The sequence below is a fragment of the Carassius auratus genome, chromosome 4, assembly GCF_003368295.1.
Source record: "Carassius auratus strain Wakin chromosome 4, ASM336829v1, whole genome shotgun sequence".
NCBI lineage: Eukaryota > Metazoa > Chordata > Actinopteri > Cypriniformes > Cyprinidae > Carassius > Carassius auratus.
Window position 1 is genome coordinate 3,701,857 of NC_039246.1, and position 22,109 is coordinate 3,723,965.

At 37.5% G+C, this 22,109-nt stretch overlaps 1 protein-coding gene across 1 annotated transcript in view; it reads right to left on the reverse strand.

Moving 5' to 3' along the window:
* Positions 1 to 18,256: 18,256 nt before the first annotated feature.
* The window catches only part of LOC113065982 (zinc finger protein 271-like), a 345,982-nt gene continuing 342,129 nt past the window's right edge, over positions 18,257 to 22,109 (reverse strand). Inside the window, exon 3 of the mRNA XM_026237516.1 lies at positions 18,257 to 19,638. Coding sequence (XP_026093301.1) covers positions 18,776 to 19,638 — 863 coding nt within the window. The 3' untranslated portion in view covers positions 18,257 to 18,775. The remainder of the gene's footprint in view (positions 19,639 to 22,109) is intronic.

Below are 22,109 nucleotides of genomic sequence, written 5' to 3' on the forward strand. Positions count from 1 at the left end.
AGTTTAAATGCATTTGTGTACATTTTGTATTTTCTTGATCACATTTAAACACATTTGCCATCTTGTCATTGACATGCCATTCATGTCAAGATAACATGGCGGATATCGCACTTTTCATAAAATAAAAATGTACTTTTCAGTACCAACCAGTTAGAATACTTTTTTTTTTTTCAGGCACTAAAAATAAAAAATTGCATTCGCGTTTTGGAACCAAACTTTTCAAATTGTACAATGATATTTGCGTAGAGGCAAGTATTGGAAAAATATTATACCTTTGTTTGGCATTTTTCTCACAGCTGTTGCCCTGAGGCGAGGAGAGGGTTCATCTGAATGGTAAGCACAATATTAATTACTTTAATGCTGGAGCTGAATTTACTCATTTGAAGTTTGCAGATGTACCTGGATGCTTTCTCTTTAAGTTAGGCATCCAGGTGTCTCTTCCCCACTCGTCTAAAAAAATAATACAACAACAATTATAAGGAATAATTTATTCACTCATAACGAAAGGTGAATAAAAATTCTGTCATAGTTTTCTCACCTTCAAGTTGTTACAAACCAGTGTTTCATTCTTCTGCTGAATACAAAAGGAAGATATTTTGAAAAATATTGGCAGCAGTTTATGATCCCCCATTGACTCCCATTATATGTTTTTCTTCATACTTTGAAAGTCAGTGAAGTCCAGCAAATGTTTAATTACCAACTTTCTCTAAAATATAATTCTGTGTTCACCAGAACAAAGAAATTCATATAGGTTTTAAGGTAAATGATGACAGACTTTTCATTTTTGGGTGACTTGTCACTTTCATGTGACATGTTTTTAATTTTTAGCCATTTTTCTGAGCTTATAATGTTCTCATACCATCACTGCTGTCTTCAAATCAGTTTGGTTTTCTGGTTGGCCTCATGAAGTTATTGCCAGTAATTATCGCTTCTACAGAGGAATTCAATTCAGCATTTTTACTCCCCCCTAATGCCCTCTCAAAATCATCTAGGGATGAAATGTTAATGGAATTAAGAAATGTCAATCTGAATTTATTTCAGTAATAATCTGAAAACATTCTGCCGTATATTGAACTTTACCGGTTTCGGCAAACAAAGATTTTTTGTGTGCTCCAGGTCTCATCGTCAGGGACTTCAGGGCCTGTTTTGTCTGATTGTTTGGGGCTCAGTAACTATATTGTTTTTGAAATTCGTAAAGAAAGTCAAAAGTTAACTGTTACCTAATTGGGATAATTTAAACTTTCAAAATAATATTATTTATGTGGGTTGGACTTGTACTCCATTATCTTCTAATGTCCAGCGTTCTGCTACAATTCCAACCAGTGATTCTTCTAAAAGATCTACAATATAATACATGCTAAGGAAAAGAAAAGCTAAGTTCATTTATTGTCTACATTTCTTCTAGAATATATTTGTGACCTGGGAGCACAAAACAAGTCTTAAGTGGCATGGGTACATTTATAGCAATAGCCAAAAATACATTGTATGGGTCAAAATTATACATATTTTTTTTTTCATAAATCATTAGGATATTAAATAAAGAGCATGTTCCATTAAGGTATTTTGTACCTTATTTCCTACCGTTCCTACCGCCGTTTGTAAAGTATTTTGAGTGAGTGTGAGCAATGTGCTGATGCTGCTTGACTAAGTAAACAAAGACAAAACTACAATAGCATCTTAAATATTAAAAAAGCTGGCCAAATCGTCTGCCAGTCCACCCGGAATCGTCCCGGTTCTCCCGATGGCCAGTCAGCGCCTGGTCTCCACAGACACGCAGAACGTGCAGGATTCATAGATTGTCATTTTACATCTTAATATTCACAGATACTCCCATATCGCGTTTTGATTCAAGTGTACTGACCTACGTTTGATTTATTCGTCCAAAATGTGGCATATTCCGTCTGCGTTTGGCTGAATTTCATTTTTATGACTGGATTCTACGCGTGGCAGAGATAACAGGCCGTATGTCTTAATAAACTGTATGTGGATGGTGTAAATATTAAAATGTTAATCCCTCTGTAATCTTTAACATTTTCATAAGTAACTAATTTAATTACTCATTTTTCAACTGTAACTGATTACAAATACATTTATTTTGTAATTAAATTACATGTAACTAGTTACTCCCCAACACTGTACCCTTGGCATAGGGTACAAATTTGTACCCTTGTGATTTGTACCTTAAGAGACCAGTTTTGTACCTGTGGTGGCCTTCAAAAAGAAAATTGGCTTTTGACAGGGTACAATCGTTGATATGACATATATATATAATTTACACACACACTGAATTAAAATCAGAATTTATTCAATCCTTTTCATTTTCACATTACGTTTCATTTTAAACACAATGTGTAACTGTGAATGTAAACAATCATCAACTGAATAAGTGTCATTTACCTGAAAGTCTATTTCATCTCAATGTTGGTTACTTCTATGTCTGCTTCAGATATTTTTTGAAGGACCTCCTCGGTCACAGTAAAAAACTCACACTACACACTTTAACACTACTAAAGATCATACATGGTCCCAATCTGTCTAGTGTTACAAGTACACCGTTTGTGGTGTTGAATTTTTAAGTGTAAAGTGTTACACTTGCTATTGTTGTTTAAATGTTATGGGGTATTTAACACCCCTGCTGTTGTTTTAAGTGTAATTAATAAAGTACTCTTTTCAGTGCAAACAAGAAAAAAAAAGTGAAGTATTATGTTAAAAATTAAGTTAATGTACAAGATTAAGCATAAAATCATGAGTCTTCAGACAGATGTATACATTTCAACATTTATTGAACAAATGGGCAAAGTGTCAACTTTAAAAGCAGATATCAGATGTGTAGAGGTGTCTTCCAGCTTCAGCTGCTGTCTTTGCTTTTAAAGGGAAGGTCTCAATCCACTTTGAGAAGTAGTCTGTAGCTGTTAGGATATATTGAAAGCCTTCTGCAGTTTTGGGGAATGGACCAGTTAAATCAATTTAACAAGCTCCCAAACTACAGAAACCTATAAAATGCAAAGTAAGTTTAGTGTGTCTGTGTATTTATGTATTTTTTTACATTTATTTAACCTTTATTTTTCCTGGAAGGTCCCAATTGAGATTAAAATTAATCTCTTCCTCCAGGGAGTCCGGGCCAAGATGGCCATATTAAAGTTTCACATAATTACAAAACACATAAACAAATTCTACACAGACAAGGTAAATACAAAAACATTAATCAAATGTCACCAAATTAATTACAACAGCCACACACTTCATTTATTTTACATCGCAATATGTTTCTAAACACATTCAGAGAAGGATTTTTTTTTAAATATCTATATATATGTGTGTGTGTTATATATATCAAAATGTTACTAGGTCAAAGACATTTAAGTCAAAATAAATAAATAAAAACTGTTTTTATATACATGGAAAGCACATTAAATGAAAGTAAAGTTTCAACTTTAAAGGTTTTAAATATGTTGGGAAAATAAAATGTCAGAATGTCTAGACAACAATCTCTAGGCTTTTCAAATTGAGTCATCTGAATAAACAATTGTACATGGAACAATATTGCACAGGTTCCCAGCATGCATTGCTGCTTGAAAAAATGTTGTGTTCATTATTAAAATATTAGATTTGTTTTCAATCTTAATTTATGTTGCTGCTGTTGTCACTGTAAGTTTGCTGTTGTGTGGATCAGAGTTCATATATTTACTGATTTAAAATTTACTGATCCTCACCATGGTTGAGAATCGTGTGCTGAGGTATGTGCATCTCATTGCAATTTAATAAATGCATGCGTCTATAACCATAAATGCTTGCCTTCATTTATAAAAAATGAGTAGAAAGCTTGGAACATAAACTTAAATCTGTCAAAAAAAAAAATAATTTTACATCAAGAAAATTTGAAATGGTTTACTAATCAGATTATCATATAACCTAACATATAGCCCAACTTTTCAATGACAAATGATAACAAAGATGATCCCTGGTGCTAGCTGGTTATGTAATGTGACAATAATCAGTTCTCATTACAACTAGCTGTCTTGGTATAATCAATACTAACAGAAATACTCAAAAACTTACCTTAAATAAAGAAATCCACGCGCGAGTAGTAAAAAAAAATTATGGGCATGTTGTTCAGCGTGACTAAAATGATGCAATATCGATGTGCGCATGCGCTGTAAGCCCTTGTAGGACAATCTGACGGGTAAGATAAAATGCATGAGAAACTTTCACGCTTCTGTAACTTAAAGTAGACTAACCATGTTCCACACAGATTGCCTTTTACTGTCGATTGCTGAATAAATACTTACGTGTCAAACATCAAATACATATCGGTGTCATCTTCATTTCCCCCTCTTTTACCCTCGATCACGACAGAAACCCTCACACCATTTGTTTCAGTGAGATTTCAGTTGGTTTTTCTAGGTGCGTCCACTACGATTGAAAATGGACGGAGGGCAAGCTAAACGTGAAATTGCCGCTTGGGCCCGGAGACAACAAGAGCTTCGAAAATTTACATTTCTATTTAATTTATTCTTCTCAAAGTATTACAGTCTTAATGAATTGACTATTATGTTATTACAAATGTATAAATAAATTACCCTTTGTTGACTAAATGCTCTGACATGGGAATATTTAAACATCAACTGTGGGCGATGAGCACTTGGCGCCACCTTCCGCCTGAGGCAGACAAAAGACGCGGCTTGCCCATCGTCCTGCGTGAAGTGTTGATGTTTACATTCATAAAGGATCAAATATGTTAACGTTAACTTACATTAATGTTTATCATTTTTAATTGTCATGCTTTAACAAATTAAACTAAAACTCATTTGATGTTTTTTTTCATTGCCAAATTTTCATCAAGTTATTTAACTTAACGTAATGTTTACCTAGCATAGTTAACGTAAACACAATGACAGGATATTCAGATATTTAAGTTTCCATACATCAAGTTAACAAATTATAAAGCTTTGTGAATAAACAAATTTTATAAACATTTTAACTCAAGGTTAAGTCAACTAAGTTACATGACTAACAACATTATATTTCAAAAGGAAAGTCAGTTAATCAAAAGAAAGATGTCAGGAAAGAAAAAACAATATTCAAAGGAGAAATTAAATGAGGCAGTTGAGGAAGTAAAGGCAGGAGCAAGCTCAAGAGAAACAGCAAAAAAAAGGATTTCCCTACACCACCCTACAGGACTATATAAAAAAATACATGCACAACCCTCATCACCCTTATTGGGCCCTGACACCTGGAGAGGAAGAGGCTCTCCTGTCCTTTACATTCTGGATGGCAGACCATGGTTTCCCTGTGACCAGATCCCTTATCAAAGTTCTGGCTGTTGGGTTCATTAAGGAGAGTGGTAGAAGCAAGACCACCTCCGTAAACCTGGAGAAGGGGCCAAGTGATGTGTGGTGGTCCAGGTTTAAGGCCCCCCCATCCAGAATTGGTCTCAAGGACGGCAGATTCCCTGGACAGAGCCAGAGTCCATGGTGCTACACCGGAGGTCATTAAGGCATTCTTCAAATTGTTCAAGGCCCTTTATGTGATGCACAAACTGGAGAACAAGCCACATCGCATCTATTTGTGATGAGACTGGCTTTGGAGACAAGCCTCGGTCCAAGGAGAAGGTCCTGTGCCAGACTGGGAGGAAACACAACAGCAGCAGACAAGGGGACATTGTTGCGGGGAAGAGGCAGTTTTCATCTCTCCTCAAACATGTCTACCCCACTGCTGTCACAGCCCAAAACATCAAGGCTGGGTTTGGCAAAGCTGGAAACCCAAGCATTTTTCCAGGGCTGCTGTGGACACAACCCAGGTAATTTTTACATTAATACAATGATAATTCATCCTTGAAGCTACTTCCCTTTCTTTTCAAGTGTGTTAATGAGTTTTACATACGTTTTATTTTCTTAGGTGGTGAGAGTGTTCCCATCTGTAGACGGAAGTGATGCCACACCATCCATCGCTCCCCCCTCACCATCCATCCATCTATCCATCCATCGCTCCCCCCTCACCATCCATCCATCTATCCATCCATCGCTCCCCCCTCACCATCCATCCATCTATCCATCCATCGCTCCTCCCCACCATCCATCGCTCCCCCCACACACACCATCCGTCGTAGTTGGATGTTTAAGCGTCTGCCTCCCCAAGTCAGATCATCCTGGAGTAGTTCTGCTGATTGCTAAACAGTGTCTGAGACAAACTTTGGTGTTTTGTGTTTGGAAGCAGCGGGGGATATGCATTGGGGGAAATGCATTCTGGAGACAACTTTTTGGAACAGAGACCTGTCCAGAGAGATACATTTGCACTTGTGAACACTGGCATCCTGTCAATGTTTAGGCAGAGGTCAGACTGCAGATGGAGCAGGATACCTGCTCAGATGTGTTGAGAGCTGATCTGCCATATCAAACTGTACACTGTAAGTTCATAATTGTTCATGTGTCCAAAGGGTGTCCTTGCAGTATGGGGAAGGTCTTCATGCCCATGTCTTTTCAGGATGTTTAATAGAGGATCCACATCATTATGTTCAGAAGGTTCTTGTTCTCTCTCAGAATCTGACAGGCCTGGATCTGAAAACGTGTCAAGATGATGCACCTCAATGTACTGCTTGTGATGAAGTCTGTCTCTTCCAGCGATGCTGATCATCTCAACTGAACTGATCATTTCTTTGTTATCTGGCTTCTTTTGGCCGTTGATACTCTAGCACAGATTTTGTTGTACTGCCTCCTACACTCTTTGGATGTCATCGAGCTGCTGTACTGCTGTCTCTGCCAATAATTATATCAATTAAAATTTTTAGCAGATTTAATCTGTGTTTTCTTAAACTACCAGTATCAACCAAATAACTAAATTTGGTACTTAACGTATGCTTTTTGAAGTATGAATGCTGAGAAAACAAACAAAAAAAACGTAGTTAATCTATAGCTGCTACCAGCAATTCTCGGGCCAAGTCCATTACGGTCACTTCAAATAGCATAATTTGACCCCTTTAACAGGACACTGAGGTGTAGGACTGATATTGTCCTGTGCATCTTTTACAAAGATTACAGAGTTCGTCTCATTCAAACCCATTTTTATGAACTCTTCATCACTGGGATGAGCTGAAGAAGACTGTTCTACATTGATGATTTCTAAACAATCACTGCAAGTGAGTGTGTCAGTGCTTAGAAAAAGCCCCCTAGTATCCTGAGTCACAGATAGACAAGTTAAGGTCCTGTGATATGAATTTTGCAAGAATGGGGTGTGACTTGTATTGTTTCAAGTTCTATAATGCCATTGCATTTCATTATATTTGAATTGATTGAATTTTGGAAGTATGACATCAGTGAAATTAATTATTATTTTTTTTAATTTGAAATTAGTTTTTCTGAGCTTTGTGGTATTTTAGACAGTTGTTATGCTTTAGCAGAATTAAATGGGCATCAACTAATTTGTTCGTACAGCGAACATTTAGTGTAATTTCATATCAACTCTAAGAAAGGATATTTTCATGGCCACAGAAAACAACCGTATTACAGTAGCCTAATAATGCTCAGGCAAGGCAAGTTTATTTATAAAGCACATTTTATACACATTTGTAATTCAAAATGCTTTACATAAAAGAAAAGAAAAAATCAAAACAATGAAATGATTTTCAAAGGTTTGAAATTCCTTGTTTTAAATACATTTAAAAGATTTCAAATTAATTTAAAACAGTTAAGAATAGAAAGTAATTATACGTAAAATACAGTGCAATCAGTTCTGACATTGCACAGTGCTCATTTAATAAATGAACAGCTAAACAGATGGATTTTGAGTCTAGGTTTAAATGTGACTAGTGTTTAGCACATCTGATCTCTTCTGGAAGCTGATTCCAGCTGCGGGCGGCATAGTAACTAAAGGAGGACTCCCCTTGTTTTGTGTGAACCCTTGGTATTTCTAACTGACTCGATCCTAATGATCTGAGTGCTCTGTTAGGTTTATATTCAGTGAACATGTCTGCAATATATTTCAGGTCCTAGGTCATTTAGTGACTTATATTTATGGATGAGCTGCAGCTGTCTAATGGTCTTTTTGGGAAGAACCCATTACAGTAGTCCACCCTGCTGGTGATAAAGGCATGAACAAGCTTCTCCAAGTCTTGACTTGAAACAAAACATCTAATTCTTGCAACGTTTTTGAAATGATAGTATGCTGATTTAGTTACTGCTTTGACATGACTACTGAAACTAAGGTCTGAAACATTGGTAACACCATCAACACTGACTATTGCAGCAAACCTACGACACGTCACATTAAATACAGTAAATAATGCACACATCTACAAATAAACCTTCCAATCAAGATGCCAATTACCTTTTGGCATTCATTTTTCTCAGTCTTATTTGTATAAATGTTATTTCTAATCTCAGAAATCACAACAAATTTGTGCACACTTGAAACCCATTCTGATTCTGATTTATTCAGATACTGAACTTGCACATTTGCCTTATTACCAAAAACCTATTTTATAAAAGTGCCCGCTTAATGAAACAAATTCAAAAGATTGATAAATGGATGAACTGAACTACGGCAACTCAACACTCTCTTACTCCGGAGAATCTGGAGCATTTCAAAGGATGCCAGTCTTTATGATCCAAATCAGCATCAAAACCCCTCAGACATACTAGGCTAGTGACAAATGGTCAAAAAGTGCTTTAGTTTTCGAGATACCCCTACCGGAGGTAGAACTAAACCCAACAATGTTTTTCCTCATCTCTAAGTTCTCCCTCATATGAAATGGATTCTTGGCTAAAAATATTTTACTGCTAAGATTGTTAAATTAACAGATATTGTTATACACCCCAAAACCAAAAAAGGACCAAAATATAGCCTGTCCGTATGGGAGTTAAGGCACATAAACTAATGCAGATCAATCACACAAGCTCTGACAGCTTTGAAACTTGACATGTTTGTAGTCAGGAAGTTGATTTAACTACTAGAAAAGACTGGATGTGAATATCTTGATGTATGGAATAAATAGAGACATATAAACATACACCTAAAATAAGCGGACATGCAAAAATCGAATATCTATGCAGAATGTATTTTTTTACTTTAATGGTTGCTTTGCCAGGGATTATCATAGAAACAAATATGATGGCTTGTTGGAAAGGTGGGTTGTGCTGAATCCAGCAATACCAAATATGTAAATATAGCATAACAAATAGGAGTGTTCTGTCACTCAATGTATGAGGTGTCCAAAATGAACCAAAATGGAATACTGTCATAATTTAGTCCAAAGCCCATTATCAGTGGTGAGAAGAATGCTGAGATATTCAAATATAAGATACATCTAATAATGAAATATTTCATATGGCACCTTGTACTATATGGACACAAAGACTGAAATAATCGAAAGATAACACCTTACCATAGCACAAACAGGAGACCAGGAGTCAGGATTGCAGTTTGTACTTAAAGAGCTTTTTAATAAAACTATAACTTTACTTCACTCAATACAAAACAAATTACTGTATTACATAAACAAATTAAAATTTAACTAAACAAACAAACACTGTGGGGAAATGAGCTAAGTATTCTCTGGCTGTTTATTTTTGATTTTCTAGCAGCAACCATTTAGAACAATAACTGATTTTTGGTAGCCATTCTGAGGTCAACCCCCCCATGATGTCACAGCTGCAACACACCACTGTCACTCATCCACATTGTCATCAGTGACAAAGTGGGTCATATTTTGACAGTCTGGGAAAGGGCAAGAGCAAAACTCTGTGCAGGTCAAGCCCACTGAAAGACACTGGCATTTGGTGACATCGGTGCAGTTTCCGTCTTTACAGTAGAGATCGGTGATGTCTCTAACTTCTTTAGGTGCTGGTGCCTTCTGGAACATTACAGGTTCAATGCACCCATCTTCACTGAGCCTCCATCCTCTTCCAACTGGGTTCCAGAGAAGAGGTTTGGCCAGGTGGCTGTGACACCACACTGCTGTTTGGTACATTGCTCTCAGCACATGTTGCTGGAAGGCATCTTCTGTAGGGGGTAGATTTACTGCTGACAAATCTGTGGTAGATGCTAATGTGTACCTCAGCTCATCCAGGTTGGTGCAAGGATGCCCATCCACCTTTTTCTTTTGACCATACAAGAGGAGGGCATACCTTCTTGCCACAGGCAAAGCCTCTTCCAGTCTACCAGAGAGTCCAAATTTGGTCATTTCCTGTAACTCACAAAGATGGGTCTTCAGTCTTATGAGGGCAGTGGCCTTTCCAATTCTGTACAAACTGCTTGTGGTGTCACAACCTGTGAGGGCGTGGCATGCAGGTAAACACTCACAAAGCACTGCTCCAAGCTTCTGAGCGATCAGACAGATAGGGAAGAATCTTTCCTTAAGGCCATGTCCAGAGTGCATAAACACTGCTGAGGATCCAAACATCCCTTTGCTTGAATAGTACAGAAGCAAAACTAGTACATCTGTATCATCACATTTGACAATTAGACGAGAATGTGACTGTGCAAGGTGTATTGCATGTAACACCAGCCTCGTGTCAGCCTCCTCCTGGTCACTGTAAAGATCTTTCAAGCAGTAAGTGCCTGACTGGCTAACCCTCTTAACCTCCTGACCATTTTCAAAGCCACCTGCCAAGATGACAGTGTTCCCTGAAGAAATTCTTGTTGGCCCAGTACTGGTGATGTAGGTGCTGACAAAGCTACATAGAGCAGCCTTGTTTCCACTGCTCCGGAGGTATTTTCTGTAGTTTGGAACAGTTGTTTGTCCTGTGATGATATGTGATTGTCTGCTGGTATGAATGGTGCCTCTTCTTTGTCTTTCAAGATCTTTGATTGAGTGTTGGTGGTCATATCTATCAAACACTATAACAAAACAGCTGTTACCTTCCTTTCCCATTAAAGTTGCGATCTTTTTCCAGACACACTCACCCAGGTCATTGAATGTTTGAAAGAATGACTCATTTAGACTTTGAAGAAGAGCCATGCCATCAATGATGTATGCTGATGGTTCTTTGACATTTGGCAGCTGCTGTGTCTCTTCAACAACAGCCTCAAGTTTTTTGGCCAGGTCAGCTTTTGTTGTCTTCCTCATGCTTCCATCATCAAAAAACAAAGAAGGTGGGACAGCTGCGAGTTCGTGAGACATCACAGTCTCCATGGACACCTCTCTTTGTTTGGAGACAGCCAGTAATCTTCGAAAGAGCACGTCTGAGTCCATGTGGACCTTTCTAGATATGCTGACTCCAACTGATGTTTTCATGTCCTTGAATGTTGCACACTGGTTTCTTTTCTCTGGCTCCCAGAAGCTCTTTGTTCTTTTTGATTTTGCCAGACGTTGTTCAATAAAAATGGCATTCTGCTTCGCACCATCTTGGAGGAAGCTTGAGAGCTCTTTTGCAACTTTCTCAGATGCAACCTGACCACTTGCAATGTTGATCAGTTCCTCAGGAATGCTATCAAGATCAAAGGGATTCTGCTTCTGCTCCACAGTTTCCATTATCTTCTGTATGTCTCTTTCGTCTCGGTCCATTCTGGAAGCTCCATGCTCCTTGTGTGCTTTCGAACTCTGATCATCAGTGTCACAAAGCTCTTTCATGGCATCCACATATGCTGTTGTCACATGTCTTGTCATCAACCATCTTGTGAGAGCTCCTTTTCGTAATGTGAAGCCAACAACCCCACCCTGACTCTTGCCTTCTCGATTAATGGTTTGCTCCAGTGCTTGATCAGTAGCCACACAGTTGAAGCTTCGATGCTCAGACCGGCGAACAACAAACCCACCTTGCTGCATGAATGTGTATGCCTCTGGTTGTTCATGTTTAAGTGCTTTCATTTCTGCAATATAGACTGGCATGTACTTGCCATAATTGGACCTGCCAGCAGCTCTAAACCAAGGCATCACTTCACACATGCAATTAAGGTGAAGTTGAAAGTCAGCTTCACGCTCCGAACGAAGAATCCTTAGCAACAGATCAGCACCACTGAGGAACATTAACCAGTATCCAAAGGTTGCTGATTGGTTAACTCCCTCATTTATGAACATCTGGATTCTCTTCTGGATCTCAGGAAGTTCAGTCTCCACCTCACTGATGAGCTGTTGAGCAGTGGCCTTGTCATTACCATGAAATGCATGCTGTACATCTCGTAGGATTTGCTCTTGTGCTTCAGTCATTGCACATTGGCCTTGTTTTTCAAGCCATGATTGCATGGCTTGCCAGAAGAGCCTGAACAGAGCTTCAGAAGCTAGCTTTATGCTTCTTACTCCTCTTGCCAGCTGTTTCCCTTGAAGCAACTGTCGAGCTGTTCCATCTGCATACACATCTGACTCAGTATGTCAAAGAGTCCACCATCGCCATAGAGTTTTCCGATGCTTGCTAGGTAAGCCATCGTGATATGCATACCTCGCAGTCTCATTGTGATCTTTCCATGTAAGGGCGATGGTTTGCTCCACAAGATCTGTTGTGCTTTACTATAAATAGCAAGGTCTGCTGTCACAAGAATATGGTGCTGTCCCAGTTCTGCAGCAAGCTGTACAAGTCGTATCATAGATGTGTAGATGGTGGACAATTCTGACGGTGATTCTCTTATGAAGGGCAGGTAGAGTACACTGGCTACTGAACAAGCAGTGTCTGACGTGAAGGCATTAAATGCAGACCAACCCGGGACATGCTGCTGATTCTCAATTACATTTCGGGACAACTTCCATACCAGATCTCTGTCTTCAGCTGCTTTAGAGATTGTTGTGTTTGTGTGCAGTAACTCAGGTTGGGCAAGTTCAGGTGGTTCGGGTCGCTTTGTAGATTTGATGTATCTGTAATCACAATTGAAATGAGAGGATAAGCTTATGATCATTTGCACTGAATATCAAATCACTTTTAAAACCTCACAGCATACATTCATATTGAACATTTAATTTGCTGTTCATGTGAATACCATAAAATGAAATAAAAAAATAAATAAAAATAGATATCAGAGAAAAAAGAATTAACAGAATTTACCTGAAAAGTTTATCTCCATTCATATCAAACGTGTTTAAGGTTGTGAGGGACCTCTGTGGAACCCGTGCTAGGCATTTATCTGCTGTGGAGACTTGGCCTCTTCGGAACACAACAGACGCCATAGCATGAGTTGTAGACTTCCCATCCAGGGTGTCTTCATTTTGGTCAAAGTTGTCAATAGCTGCATCAACAATTCCATGTTCAGCGACTCCAGTGAGGCCAGTTGGGATGTAGACACCACTCTCTGTCCACCAAACTCATGATTTATCAAAATGGCAAGTCCCAGTGTGATTGGCGTATGGATGTGACAGCTCTGTCCAATGAGATCATGGCAGATTGCGATAACACACAGATTGTCCTTTGAAGTTGGGTCATCATCACATGTTTGGTAATCTCTGTGGGCATCTGAATCAACACACCAGTTGACAAAGTCATACAGGATGTTGGGTACATACTTGCTGCATTGGAGACGTGATAGATGGTCACTGCTGACATATGATTGACTGTCATGCTCTACCTGCTCCATGCTTTTCCTCAATATGTCTGCAGCCCTGTGTAATATTTGGATTTCAGAAAGACTCTGACTTGTCTGTGGAAGTGTTGTCTCACAGTCTACTGTTATTTCTGTGAGTTTAACAGCTTCCCTCAGTGCACAACCTATGGTCATACTATCTGAGCAGATCAGATCTGACTCTCTTGGACGTGGAACAAATACAAGCCTGTCTTTGTAATGTTGTATCAGCTTTTCCTTTAGTTTCCAGGATCTATATTTATTGTGTTGAACTATGGACACACCTTCTTCCTCAGCAATGGTCTTTAGTACATTGTCATAGCTATCAGTCAAAGAGTTGAGGGTCCTCACTTTCATATATTTGGACAATACTGTTTTATCAATGTCTTCAGTGAGCTTAATAAAGGCTTTGTCATAGACATTGGTCTGCTTTTCTGATTCTTTTCTTCGTCTGGCAGCTGCTATATTTCGTTCAGAGATGTAGTGTGCAAGGCACATTTTATGGTATTTGGCATCATATGCAAAGAGATCTGGGCATGAAATAATTCGCAGATGTACATCTTCATCGAGTCTTTCAGAAGCTGCCCAAAGGACCTTGTCTCTGGTACTTGCACCTGTACCAGTCGAAATGGCTATCAGAGGTTCTGGTCTAGAGCTGGCCTTGGCACAAATGAAACAATCTCTCCGTATTTTAAATGATGTTGTATCAGCCCTACTCCTTCTTGGTGCAGATGTGCTCTCACTCTCAACATTTGCAACTTGCTGCTGCTCACTGATTTTTGTCTTACTGCAGTAGTTCGCTCTACATGATACATGATATGAAACTTTGATTTTGGAGGAAAGTATGTCATCTGTGTATGGAGCCAGAGTTTTATGGACATCATCATCTCTTTGCTGAGCAAGGGTAAGTATGCGTTGGAGGCCTTCTACTGTTGGATTTTGGACATAGGGATCTTTTTTTTTGCCCTTTTCAGAATGTTTCCCACAAATTATGCAAAGCTTTGGATCCAGTGTCTGTAGGACATTCTCCATAATTCAAGAGACTAGTGAAAAGGAAAAATTATATAAATTTCAGAATTTTTCATTTTTTCATTGAAATGCAAATGAAGTTGAATTACACATGCAACATTAGTCAGAGGGCCAAGTATTTTTTTTAACTAAGCTAAGCAGTTTCTACAACTAGCTATTTAGGTACTTGTATTAGGCTAGGTAAGCCTTTTCATTTAACATGATATTTGTAATGGTTTACCTGTCTGGTTAGGAAGATATCAATAAAGATAATTAGCCTAACAGTAGTAACCTCACTAGACCAAAAACTCAAATGAAATATATCTAATTGATTACATTTATATCTCTGATTATTCTTATTTACTCAAAGATCACACCAATGGGGTGAAGTAAGCAGTGTAGGCTCTATTTCCCACTGCTGGTCTGGACAGACAAAAGCTAACAATATTATTTTCCATTATTCAGTAATGACTTGACCAAAACAAAATTCATTTGGACTCCAAAACCATTATTTTTCAGGAAACAAAAATAAAACTGATATTTTTTTATTTTGAGTTATTAAACATTGTGTCGTTAAAGCTGGTATTATACCTTATCAGGGCTCTCAAGTTTTGAAGACAGGCAAGAGTGACATCCCCCGCAACCCCGCCGTCAGGGGATCAAAGGGAATGGGGGTATTCCATTGATAATAATAATATTATTAGTGTTTTTGCTGTTAATATTAATAATTGCTCAGACTTGCAGAAGAAAATATTTGACAAATGACACTGACAATTTAACCAAATACAAAGCGTTTATTAAATTTCCATTTATTAAATTTTTGTTTGTGTGTATGTGAGTGTATGTGAGAGAGAGAGAGAGATTATTACTGGTGTTGTTTGTTGTAAGTGTTTGTTGCCTTTTTGGACTCCTTTATCATTTGTGGTGTTGACTCCAATTGAGACAGTTCAGCTCAAGCCCAGCCATTTTAAGGGTCATGATTGAGGACAATGTCCTGTCCAGAGACAAGCTGTTTTGTGTTGAGGTTTTGTTCAAAACAACCATAGAAAATACCCTCTCGGCAGCATTAGAAAGTGAAAGGACTAAAACCAAGCCCGCGATCATTGATAGCCTCCCAAATTGGTTCAAGCCAGTCACCTTTGAAAAAAGGAACCAGGGGCCTCTATTTCTCTAATTTTTTTCCCTTTATCATAATTACAAATGAGCAAGTTATATTGTGTGCCTATGATTTAATATAATGTAGATTATATTATATTATTTTTATATTATACTAAATATAATGTGCCTACCATTTTCGCCACCTTCTCTGGGCCAGCATCCTGTAACCTGGCATTTTTGGTGGGCTTTCCTCTCAGGGTGAATGAAAGGATGCTTAGTTGCCTTTTACCTGATATCTTTGAATGACAGATGCAATGATTAATGCATCCATGGCCAGGACATATGACATGATTTTAAAAGTGACCTATAACATCGACTATGCAATGCACTTAACTTTAATTTGTTTAGTGCTAATAAAATTATAAAGCTATTGGAGAGAGGTATATTTATAATGTGACAATATGTCAGTCATTGAGTGATAACGAAAATATGACTAGGCCTAGACTACTTGTTCTGAGCAGATGTTGCCGGTGAACAGGCTATAAAACTGTTGGCTAAGTTACAGACACTCATGAAAAACTGATCCCAATTAAATGGAAAACATTCTCTAACAGCAGTTGTCATTGTGTCAAAGAAGTTGTGAATTTGTTGTAACATTAAAACAAGAGATCATGACTTTGTGCTCAAAGTGATGCTCGGAGCTCCAGTGGTTTCCTCTGTGGGTGAACTATTCCAGGATATGCTTTTTTTCATTGGTTGTTGCGTTAAATCTTACCCAGATACAATAGTGCTATTTTCTGATTGTTCATTGTGTAGCCAATTTTTTTTGATTGGCTGATCAGTGGCAGGTTCGAGTAAGAACTAGGAGACACGCTTGATTCCTTCCGGTTCCATCTAGAGCGGCGCGGCATATTAAATATATTAAAAATATTTTTTTCTGCATGAGAAATACAATTTGTGGCGGGAGTGCGTGACAAAAGACCGAAATGAGTGACTGTCACGCTCAATGCGTGATACTTGAGAGCCCTGCCTTATATTGCTATCATATACTGTTGTATAAGAGGGTAAGCTGTCATTGATAAAAGTGGTGCGGACACAGACGTAGCTGCTGCCAGCAGTGTTCATCAAAGTCGGTCGCGTTAAGCCTTGACCAAAGCTAACGACTAAGGTTACATACATGTTCCTGAACTCCATTTTAAAGGTTTAAGAGCAATAAAAGTCAAGCAGAAAAATAAAACAAAAAGATGAGGTGAGCTGTAATAGGAAGAAATTACTCTAATCTGCACGCAAATTTGTCTTCGTGGCTCGCGGGCTTCCTTCTGCACCAGAGCATTACAGCTATTGATTTTTAACAAAACAAGCCTACTTAAATGTATCTAACCTTACTATTTTCCCTCGTTATTGTCTAAAAAACAGAGTTATGCAAAGACAGGTTTACTTGGCGCCAGTAGACAGACCTTTTTCTCCCATAAATAAAACGTGCTATCTTAATTGGGGTATTTTACATGCACAATGCCAACTTTGAGTAATAATAAAAACAATAATTTAATGCTGGTATCCAAAACATTTAATTCAATACAAGTAATATATTAGATACATTTTAAACTTCAATACACACATATAATAAGCCTAGTAATAAGTAGACATTAAAAAATACATAACTGATATCATAGTTTAACACAGATAAAATCAGATTTAAGGCTTGCTTTACTTGTTGCTCGTCGAGGATTTCTCAATCGTTGCGACTTTTAATCCTGAGGAGACAAAATGCCCCGGAAGCTCCTGCCACGGAGTGATTATCAGACAGTTGAAGTGTCCAACGGGGTTAAGAGATTTGCTCTCAAGATATTTTCAACACATTAGATTGGTTAATTTGAAAAAAAAAAATAATAATAATAAAAAAAATTAAAAATAAATATATATATATATATACATATTGGACATATACAGGTTTCCGCGATATTTTAATAAAAGTGTTCCATTCAAATGATTAAACTGAATATGTGTTTCATATGAATTGTGTAGTATATTGTACCTTATTAAATGTATCATTATTACATTTATCATAAATATAGATCAGCATTTACCTAATGTAAGTTACTTTGCAGTAACAATGAATATCTCAGCATTCTTCTCACCACTGATATTGGGCTTTGGACTAAATTATGTCAGTGTTCCATTTTGGTTCATTTTGGACACCTCATACATTGAGTGACAGAACACTCCTATTTGTCATGCTATATTTATATATTTGGTATTGCTGGATTCAGCACAACCCCACCTTTCCAACAAGCCATCATATTTGTTTCTATGATAATCCCTGGCAAAGCAACCATAAAGTAAAAAAATACATTCTGCATAGATATTCGATTTTTGCATGTCCGCTTATTTTAGGTGTATGTTTATATGTCTCTATTTATTCCATACATCAAGATATTCACATCCAGTCTTTTCTAGTAGTTAAATCAACTTCCTGACTACAAACATGTCAAGTTTCAAAGCTGTCAGAGCTTGTGTGATTGATCTGCATTAGTTTATGTGCCTTAACTCCCATACGGACAGGCTATATTTTAGTCCTTTTTTGGTTTTGGGGTGTATAACAATATCTGTTAATTTAACAATCTTAGCAGTAAAATATTTTTAGCCAAGAATCCATTTCATATGAGGGAGACCTTAGAGATGAGGAAAAACATTGTTGGGTTTAGTTCTACCTCCGGTAGGGGTATCTCGAAAATTCAGGGGCATTGTCACTAGCCTATACTGTCATGTTAATCAGGGGGCAGTAAATCTGAAGACTGAAATACAACACGATTTTTGCCAAGTTTTAAAAGTCGAAGCCAGTTTGCAAATTTAAAAGTAAATCACATCCAGTCATCAGAGATTAAAAACGTTTTATATTTTAAGCCAATTTTAGAACAAATAACGTTTTCATTTATCACTCATCTATGAGGATTAAGGCACATGTTTCCGAGTTTGTTGTGATCAGAACAACTTTACACTCTGGTACTGTGTGATCTGTTTGGTGTACGATGGCCGGTTTTTCTCATTGACTATTTACAAAGTTATAAGTTAGTGTATAATGCCCATTGTTTGTAAAATCGTGTAACTCATACAGGTTTGGAACAACTTGAGGGTTAACTGTTTAAACACTTTAAAATAAGATAATGGCATGTGATGGCACACGTGATTGTTAAGTTTTCTTTAGATCGGAAACCTCAGGGAAACATGTTAAAGTGTTCATTTCACTCTGAATTCTCAATTTCTCTGCAGTGTGAGTTGTTACATGATTCTTAAATTCGTTCCTGTCCGTGAAACTCACTCCACACTCATGACATATAAAACTGTTCTGTCTTAAGTGAATCCTCATGTGGGCTTTGAGGTTTCCATTCTGAGTGAAACTCTTTCCACACTGTTGGCAGGTAAAATGTTTCTCTCCTGTGTGAATTCTCATGTGGACTCTAAGGTTTGCTGGTTGATAGAAACTCCTTCCACACTGAGGGCATATGAATGGCTTTTCTCCAGTGTGAATTCTCAAGTGGATCTCAAGGTTTGCTTTTCTAGTAAAACTCTTTCCACATTGTTGACAGGTGAAAGGATTCTCTCCAGTGTGAATCCTCATGTGTAATTTGAGGTCTCCTGGTTGATAGAAACTCTTTCCACACTCATCACATACGTAAGGCTTCTCTCCTATGTGAATTTTTATGTGTGCATTAAGAGCTTGTCTATGTGTGAAACTCTTTCCACACTGAGGACATGTGTAAGGCTGCTCTCCAGTATGAATTCTCATGTGGCCTTTAAGACTTCCTTTTCGAATGAAACTCTTTCCACATTGAGGACAGGTGTAAGGCTTCTCTCCGGTGTGAATTCTGAAGTGCCTTTCAAGGATTCCTTTTAGAGCAAAACTTACTCCACATTGAGGGCATGTGTAAGGTTTCTCTCCGGTGTGAGTCCTCATGTGGTCTTTAAGGGATCCCTTTTTAATGAAACATTTCCCACATTGTTGGCAGCTGTAAGGCCTTTCTCCAGTGTGAATTCTAGTATGAACTTCAAGGTTTCTTTTTACATTGAAAATCTTTCCACACTGTTGGCAGGTGAAATTACGTATAGCTCTTGTCTTTTGTGCTCTTTTTCGTGTAGAAGTCTTCTTAGTCTGTGAGCAACTTAAGTTGGCGGTTTCTCCAGTGGAGCCATGATGTTTCTCATACTGATCTCTGTCTTCCATTTCATTCTGTTCTTGACTCTCCTCTTTGCATGACATCCAGTCTAAATAAAAAAGAAACCAATACAAGTTAACACCATTTTGATGACACAAAGCAAGAGACATCAATATATTTAGACATATGAACCATCAAAACCAACAACGTGTTCTAGACACCACCAACAAGCTACTGACAGAGGTGTTGTTGGTAATCCTCTTCTCAGTACTGATAACTCTGCTTTTTTCAGGAAATGTCCCAACTCCTTTTCAAAGTGGCAGTTATGAACACCTTATGAAACAGCTTGATTAAGGAAAACTGGTTAATCACAGACATCTCAAATGCCCAAGAGACATCACAGACAAGTATGGAGTGCCACAGGGCTCACTACTAGGTCCTCTGCTTTCAGTGGTTCAATTCACTTAGCAAGAGTACACACAAATGTGTGTGTGAAATAAGCATATGAATGTTTTCAAAATAATAATAAGAAAAATACTTATACTAAATTTTAGAATTCAATTTATTTTAAATTTGTGAAATGTAGGAACAACTGAATCCACATTTATGCAAAAAAAAAACATGAATGTTTTCAAAATAAGAATAATACTATTGCTAAATTGTATTCTACATTTTCTTTTAAATTTGTGTATTAAATAAATGAACGCTGCATGTTTCAAAGTCTATTGCCGCGCTGCTTTGTGTTCTGCCGTTACACAGTAAACAGTTGCCTCCTGCTGGCAGAGAATGAATGTGCATTTTCAATAATTCTGTTGTTGCGAGTAGGGTCTTCCTGCAATACCAGAGGGTGCAGTTTGAGGACCACATTTCTAAGACCCCATACAGGGCTCCAAGAAAAAGATTTATATATATATATATATATATATATATATATATATATATATATATATATATATATATATATATATTTTTTATTATTATTATTTATTTATTTATTTTTTAAATCAAGGAGCCATTGGCACCTATTAGAAAAATATCAATCAAAAACTTTCAATCATACTCTCATGTGTTTATGTCATCTTTTCTTGACTTTATCAGCATCTTGTAGATGACCTGGGAACTAAGGTTCATTTAAAGTGGCAACTAAATGATGATGGAAATTATACTTTTAAACTAAATTAAAATGCCAGAAAGTGCAAGTAGTGAGCATTTGAAGAGTGAGTCACTGACTTCAAGCGATTCATCAGATGTTTATGCATGGTCTATTGAAACTTAGACTGAATTCGGAATCATTCAGCAATGAATCATCTGCTGTGAGATGAGCTGTGTTTACTCCTAAAATGTAAGTGACTTAATATTATTGTGTTTGCTTATTGAACTGTTTATTGAACTATTAAACAGTCTTAATGGTGAAAATGTTGTGTGATGTTGCATTTCTAACTGTATTTTAAATATAAAAACATTTCATTTAGAATTTGTACCTCAACATACTTGTCTGGTGTTAATGAAGCTTTTTTAACATTGAGCTCTGGAGTCCATGTGATGGGGCTCGGACAGTAATTTTAAAGCTAATACTTTGTTTAATAAAAAGTAACACAGCACAAAGCTTTTTGCAATTACTGGATGGCAAGTGCGCTTCAAATAAAATCTCTTTATTTAGCTGCATTTAGCTTTCTGTCTTCTCTGATCTCTTCTCCAGTCCCTGGCACTGAAAAACAACCCACTACCAAGCGTCACCATTGGGATGGTTTTATGCAGGTGAAAAAAGCAGAAATCAGGGTTTCATGAATCTTTACTGAGAAGAAGCTTGAGTTTGGTCACTTTGCCATCAAGCCCAGATTGCTGGAGTGATATTTGTCCTTCTGTAAGTTTCTCCCATCTCCATTAAAGGTCATGGAACCAGAGAGACCATCACAGTCTTGGTCACCTCTCTAACCAAGACCCTTTTCCTTCAATTGCTCAGTTTGACCAGAAGACTAGACCTAGGAAGGTCCTTCCTTCATTAAAGATTATAGAGGCCAAATGGCCATGTGAACCTTTAAAACAGCAGAATCTTGAGCCACTTTAACACTGTGATTCTGGCAAATAAACAAGGTAATGTGTCCTGGCAATTGTTCTCTGGTCACACTGCCAGTGATTACCCGGGATATGTGCGTGCAAGTCAAAAATGCTGAGCACATAATACTTTCACTGAAGCTAGCGACCGATCTTAGCGTCAGCGCTTCCTTTTTAATACATTTTTTAATAAGTTTTCTTGATTTGTCATTATGGTAAGTGGGGTATAGATTTATGTGGAATTTTTTTTTTTTAAAGCAATTTAACATTAACACAACATAAAATGTGAAAAAAATTAAGGGGTATGAAGGCTTT